Source organism: Cicer arietinum, chromosome 4 (assembly GCF_000331145.2).
Source record: "Cicer arietinum cultivar CDC Frontier isolate Library 1 chromosome 4, Cicar.CDCFrontier_v2.0, whole genome shotgun sequence".
Classification (NCBI taxonomy): Eukaryota; Viridiplantae; Streptophyta; class Magnoliopsida; order Fabales; family Fabaceae; genus Cicer; species Cicer arietinum.
Window position 1 is genome coordinate 35,978,041 of NC_021163.2, and position 7,604 is coordinate 35,985,644.

The 7,604-nt window shown below is 31.8% G+C and overlaps 1 protein-coding gene across 1 annotated transcript; it reads right to left on the reverse strand.

Moving 5' to 3' along the window:
- Positions 1–3,062: 3,062 nt before the first annotated feature.
- LOC101498260 (UPF0481 protein At3g47200-like) lies at positions 3,063–7,389 on the reverse strand. Its single transcript, XM_004515506.4, has 2 exons — positions 6,582–7,389; positions 3,063–3,945 (listed from the first exon to the last, which is right to left on the reverse strand). Exons 1-2 carry the CDS (start codon positions 7,353–7,355, stop codon positions 3,298–3,300), a joined length of 1,422 nt encoding a protein of 473 aa, XP_004515563.1. The 5' UTR covers positions 7,356–7,389; the 3' UTR covers positions 3,063–3,297.
- Positions 7,390–7,604: the final 215 nt, after the last annotated feature.

Here is a 7,604-nt window from a genome sequence, read left to right on the forward strand (position 1 = left end):
CCAACTCGAACAAGAGGCTCCTACTTCCATTGATGACTTACTTTCATCTTTGAATACTTCAAAGAACTCTACAGTTCAAGGGTCTCATGCCAACAATGTTTCGAAACATGTTGAGGTGACAATTGACAACCTAATTCCAAAGTTTTGAGCCATTGTCTTGATAAGTGAAAAACCAATAAATAGGGGTTTCAGTTGTATTTTTAAGGTCTAAAATACTTTTGTTAAACTGTTCCCATAAAATAACATTGTTATCATCAAAATATGTATAGGTCATGGTTCTTCAAACCAACTTGGTTATAACAATCTCCCCATTTTTTATGATGAAAAAAATCTATTTTTTATGAATAATTTTTAATTTAAATTTTACAGCAGTAAAAATCAAGGAATAACATAGAATGTCACAACAAGGCTCCCCCATAATATGTGAAAGTCTAAATGTGAGAGTGATGAGAAATATTATGACAAGAAGGTTGAAAAACATTAGTAATTGAATTTAAAAATGAGTGGCAGAATGACTTTCGAAGGCAGATACTTCAGATCCTGAAGCAACAATGGTAGGAGCATCCAATGAGGGTATTTGAATATGTGGAATGGGCACAAGGAATTGCAAAGGTGCAGATGGAACAACCACTAGGAGTTCCAAATGAACACCACTAAAGGGATATGGGTCTTCCCTTGACGAGCCTTCTGTGTAGCTTTTATAAGCTTTTCGGATTGAGTGCTCTGGGATTTCTAAAGTTGGAGGATCCATAGATACAAGATCTCAACTATTTTTCTGAAAGTTACAGTTTTCTAGGAGGCCAACTACATTCCATGATCCATGTTGTCCCTTATCTAATTGGTGACAAATAGAGGACTTTGTTCCACTAGTTGGAAATATCATTAGGGTCTAAACTTTGAGCATTTCAATTGCGTGATGAAGTGATTTTGGCAATAATAGAAGCAATGAATGTGTTCAGGTTAGGAAAGCTAGAGAGAATGGAGTGGGTGAAGGGAATGAGGTCTAGCGGAGTGATGGAAGTGGTAGGTTTAAAAGGAAAAAGAGGTAAGGGATGAGCATAGGAATCTTCTGATGATGTATAAGAGATTAAGTTAATAAGGACTTGAGCTACTGTCTCAACTTCTTGGTGAGGGGGATTCATAGGTCTTGATGTGGTAGGGTCAGATGTAGGAGTGGAGAGGGTAGGTGTTTGTGGAATGTTAGAGTTTGGAGGTCTTAATGGAATTTTAGTTTTCAGTGGCTGATGGTGTTGAGTTTGGAGTGGTGGTCTTGAGATGGAGGAGATGTGTACTATGTCGGAGGGTGGCAAAGTGTTCGGCTAAGGTTGCTTCATACATCTCATATGAGGTATCAGACTAAGTTATAAATCAAATTAATCCTACTAAGTTCAATCAAGTCATATATTCCTATTTTTTTTGAAAGGATGACTTTGGTTTCTTACCATGACTCAACCACTCAATGTAAAAGGCCTTTACAAAGGGTTTTTTGACATTGGACTTGGGAGTATTGAAATTGTTGAGCATTTATTTAAATGCATTGGCAACTGACACAAAAAAACTAGGGTTTACTTGATCTTAAAAAGTGATATGTTTTGGTTAAAGATCGATGGGGAAAAGTTTGAACATGTTGAAGATGGTTTGAAGGAGGAAAAGGTCTTAAGAATGCAAAACTTTGATGGTTTAATGAGAATGGAATAAGTACCTGGGATCTCCAAATAGTTTTTTTAGATTCGTCTTCTCTGAGCTGAGGAGTGAAATGGTTATGTCCTATGGAAATAGGCTTAGCTACTTGAGTGGCAATGGGAGGCATGGAAACCAAGGTATAAGAAGTTGAAGACATTGTTGATGCTGGAGAATGTGCAAAATATTTGAAGAAAATGGAGTAAGTTTGGAAATAAAGATGAAGAGAATATAAAAATAAATAAAAAGAGTGAGAAAAATGCGCTTAGCGTTTAAAATAATTTTGAATTAAAAGTAATTGTCACTGCTCACTATGCCGACGTGGAAAGTAATGGAGTTACTTGGAAAAACGTGTGCAACCATTGAGTTCTAAAATGACATCGTTTGACAAGAGTAGATAATGGGGCGTGTGCACTATAATCATGATGTTTAGTGACACGATTTTTTTTTTCCGAAAGGTTATTAACATATACTTTAATTATTTGAATGGTCTAGAATTTCACAGTATCGAAAACCAAAAAATGTTAGTGTCAACATTTTGACCACTAACATTTTTGGGGGGGCTTCTATTATAATAGAAATTCCAATTGTAGAGTTCGAGTACAAGAAACAAGTTGATTGAAATTGGCCTTGTGTCCAATAACTTATGTTTGATTTTTAGGTGATGTGCTTGAAATGAATGTTTGAATAAGATGCCTCGAATAATTGGACATAATGATACTCGATGGGAAGTCAAATGCTCACATTTGAAAGGAAGACTAATACAACAGTCGTAAAATTTGTCAAAGAAAGTTTAAATGAGTGTAAGAAATGTCAATTTGACCGATAGAAAGAAGAACACGTGGCATACATGCATGAGATAGTTTTTACTATTTGTCTATAAATAGGAGTTTAAGGAACAAAATAAGGGATTCTTTTTCATTCTAGAAATCGCCTTTAAGATAAGACATCTAGATTATAAGGATTACCATATCTCTTGGCTATTCAAAGAAAGAATGTACGTACTCATTCTTAAACAATAAAATCATTACTTTTTAATTTGTTTTTTTATTCATTTTGATTTATGCATTTGTATTCTCTTGTTCTTAATGCATGGATTCATTTCATTTAGTATAACTTTGCATTTTTACACAAAAGTTTGAAGTTGTTTATGTCATCTACTCAACTTTGACTAATAAATCAGATAACTTAGAACCCCTTAATGATCTAATTTTACTTGTCGATTGTTCGTTGAATTCATTTGTTGTAGTGATAAAATGTACTGTCAGCAACTATAGAAACACATAAAATAATCAATTAGTCGGATTATTAATTTGATCAAATAGTTAACCTTTTTCTTCACTAAATTTGCATTTGAAATCTAAAAATTATTACAATTCAAATCCACACAAAAAGAAGACACTCTTCATTTTTGAAATACTCAATCATGAAGGGATACAAAACAACCAATTGAACCCAAAAAAATCCTCAAAAAATCAACACAATCCAAAGAGAAGTGAAGTACACACTACTACTTGGCTTACAAGAAGACAATTATTATGCATGTCACAATATCACAATATCACAAAAACAACATCTATTATTGGTTATGCAACAACAAACCACACTTATGATTGTTTAGCAAGCCGGGTGAATGGCATACCACGTTTGGATGAAAGTGAGAACCAATGCAAAAACCGCAGCAAGGAAGGCAATAATAGCCCAAGGGTTGTCGAAATAGGTGTGAAAACCCAACGCTATCCAAGTCTTGCATCTATTCAAATAATGCTCATGTATTTTAAGTCTAACTTCTGCATATGTTTCCGTGTTAGCTACCAAATCAGTACTTAAGATGTTAAATAGCTTGGCAACTTCCTTATCACTGCCAAGGGAATTGAGCAAAATCCCTTGTGATCTCAATTCTTTCACATCATCAGGGTGGTCGATGAGTGAGTCCATGAAAACTGCAAAAGAACATATCCCATAATCATTCTCAAAATCAGGACACATCTCATATGCTATGAGGTTGAGAAATGTAATGGCTGTTGTGTCGTCCACAACGATCTCAGGAAGCACCAATGTTGCGGCGAACCAACCCTCGTAGAATTCTATGTCTGTTGGCCTTCGTGTCTTGCTTGATTTCAGTGTTATCCCTGCTGCTCTTAGTTCCTGTATGTTCCTGTATGTCGTCATCTCGTTTTTTTTATCCTCTACGATGTTGTGAGTTTCCTTGCACCAACTTTTATAGACACCAACTTTCTTCTTGTTAGATTCATTGCCTTTGGCCTAACATTTGATCAGTTACGATAAAAATATAATAATCATTTAGTCTAAAAAATATAATAATAAGACCAATTATCGAAATTATATTAACTCTACTCCATAATAAGTGTTACTACTCCATTTCAAAAAATAAAACTATAAAGATAAGTGTTACTACTATATTTCAAAAAATAAAACTATAAAGATAAGTTTTACTAGATCATTTCAACGTTTTTCTTAGATGACCGTTTCAACGTTAGTCAATGCTTTATATGCTATGTAATAGTGCCATGCATCTAATTATCTGTAAAAAAAAAAATAGTACTATTTAATTAATCTCTCAATCGCCTTTATCATTTTTTCTTTTGCTCTATTGTTTTATTCTTCACTCAAGAGTGGTGATTTAGAGCAAATTTTTTACTTGAAATTGCTTTTTCGAGTCGTTTTTTCCTTTTTTTTTTTCATTTGAATTTCTGATTTTTGCACATACATAGTTTTTCTTTTATGTTTTCTCGTGGTCTTGTCATCTTCGTGCAACGTTGTTTTTGTTCGTCGTCTTTGTGCAATGTTGTGTTGATTTTTCATCTTTGTTGAAGTGTTTGTTTGATTCATATTGACAAATCAGTTTTGATCTAGTGCAGATAATTTTGGTGTCTTCAATGTTACGGCTCCAAATGCAAGGATATTCCGAACATTTCAATTTTTGTCATATTTGTAGATTTTGTTACATTTATAGGCATGTTTCTATTTTATGTTACTAACTTGTATATTGTAAATTTGTTCGCATATTCTTTTTTTTTATTCTTCAGTTTTAGCGACTTTAAATTGTATTAATCAATGTAATTTTTATCAATTTAAATGAGTGATGAATACCACCTATTTAATAATGCATACGCAATCCCACATATGTAGGTGAACTAAGGAACATCCAAGACGTATTAAGGAGGTCTTGAGTTCAAACTCAAAATTATTTTACACATTAAAAAAAATACAAAAAAAATAGAGTGAATAATATTTATTTTGATACATTTAACATGATCATAATTGCAAAGTAGAATATATTAAATTGAGTGTAGTGTATGTAGTATATTAATTAGATAGTTTAATTATAAAAAAAATTAACTAATACAACATTTAAAACTGAAAAGGTAAGTTCTTTGACCAATAGTGTTAGATATACAATTATAAATTTATTAGATATAGTTTGAGTTTGTTAAATGTAGTTAAAAGTTATTTAGCATTTTTTTACAACCGAAAAGTTACTTAGTATTAATTATAAATTAGTTACTATTTGTTAATTTAGTTAAAATTACTATATAAAACGCATCCTACACCAATTAATCAACTTTGTCTCATTCAGTCTATTCTAAAATTCATGAACTTTATCATGGATATTGCAAAAATAGGTCATATATATTAGGCTAAATACTACTTGTGATCCATTAACTTAATTTCAGTTAACGTTTTAGTCTTTTCTTTTCCCAATTTGATCCTTTATTTTAATTTGAAGTGACATTTTTGATCTTTTATGTTTTAAAACGTCAACAATGTTATCTTTTTTTTTACAAAAATTCATCAAAATTTTCAAATAAAATCCACAAAATTAATTATATTTTGTAATATAACACAAATTTAATCAAATTCGTAACTCAAATCTTCAAATAAACTCATATTTGCCATTCTTTATTTGATGTTGTTGAAGATAAAAATATGAGTCTATTTAAAGATTTGAGTTATGAATTTGATGAAATTACATTATATTGAGGATGATAATTAGTTTTATTTGTTTTGTTTGAAATATTTTATGAATTTTTTGAATTTTTGCAAAAAATAAGGATAATATTATTGACATTTTGAAACATAAAATATCAAATTATCACTTAAAATTAAAATAAAGGACCAAATCGAGAGCAGAAAAAAATATAAAGGATTAAAACATTAACTAAAATTAATTTAATGGACCACGTGTAGTATTTAGCCTATATATTACGACCGGGAGGAAATCCTCTATTACTTCTCAACAAATGGGTCCTAATTCATGAAGTTTACCATGGATACCAACAAATAGGTCATATATATTATGACAAGAGGGTAAACTCTATTACTTCTCAACAAATAAGTGATATATATATTTTAAGTATCATCATAACAAGTCTTCTTGAGACACTCGTAAAAGAAATAAAAAATAACTTTCGAATAGAAAATCACACTTTTTACAATTATAAATTATAAATTACACAAATTTCAATATATTTTAAACTCTTAATAAGTATTCTTGAAGTATTTGTTAACATTTCGTATTACAATATAACCATAAACATTTAAGTGGTCCGATTAAGAACATATGATTTAATTTTTAGATCAGACTTTGATTTATTAAATCTAAAATAATTAATTTAAATTTTGAACCCTATCATCTTTGATCGAACAATTGAAATAAATGTGACTAGCTATAGTTATAAGATTGAAGTTGCAACCCAGATCCATTACTATGAAAGTTACGCTTAATTGGAAAGAGGAAGTACCATGGTTTAAATTAACTTTTTGTAATCGAAGTCACAGTTTAAGCCATAATATTTCTTTGCAATATAAATATTTATCGGCCGCAATTTAAAATCACAATGCATATATGGAGAGGTATAGTATAGTTTGATTTGTACCTTGGAAGGCAAGATGATTTTTCGCTGAAGATCAAGAAGATGAGTGGGTGGTTGTGGCTCGTCCGGTACATCTACTTTGTGTTGTTGTTGGTCTCCTTTTTTGTTGTTGGAAACAGAATCACTAGTAGTCCCTTGTGTCCGTTGCCTCCTCCTCTTATTTTCTGGTGTGCTCCAGTGATGACATTGAAGAAAATTCTTCATTGTACTTAGCAAACTAATCTCGGCTTCATCTTTCCACAGCAGCTTCAGTACTAAATAAGGAAGCTGATTCTCCAACAAAAGCACATCCATCATCACAAGAACAAGTTGGTCGACCTTAATATTCATATCTTTTGCTTTTTCTAGCTTGGCTTTCTCCAATATAAAAAGCAGAGCACATCCATCCACAAACAACATCCAACACAGCGCTTCATTATCGAAGCCTTTTGGATATTTATTACTTGTTAAAGTTAAAACTTCTTCGGCGTAAAGACTCTTCAGATTACCAATGTTATCTGCAATCCTTTTGAATAGATCTTTTGGTTTTAGTTTAGTGTTTTCGATGTACTTCGCCGCCCAACTAAGCTTGTACTTCTCTCCTAACTCCAGATTTTCATTACCGTGATGTATGGGACCCATTGACACCAACTTGGGTACGTAATGCTTCTTAAATTTCTCTCTGTTTCGGAGATACTCTGCCACCTTTTGTATCTTGGGTCGTGAGTTTTGGAGTGTTTGCTTTGCTTCTTCTAGCTCCTCAAATTTGTTTTCAAGAGTAGTACTAAGGGCTGCCATCGTGCAATATAGAGTGATATTGGTCTTGCAAAATGAATATACATCATTTATATAAATTAGTCAACCTGGATAAATACCTTTACCCGATTAACAAGATAAGTAAATATGCATGCTTGTAAGGAATTTAGAGAAAAGATATTATGCTTCCACTTTAATCGAGTCTTATCGATATCGTTTCTAAAGATTTATTTTCATAACAAACTAGCTACACTTCTCACTTTACTCGATGGACAAGCAAAGTAAAATTCA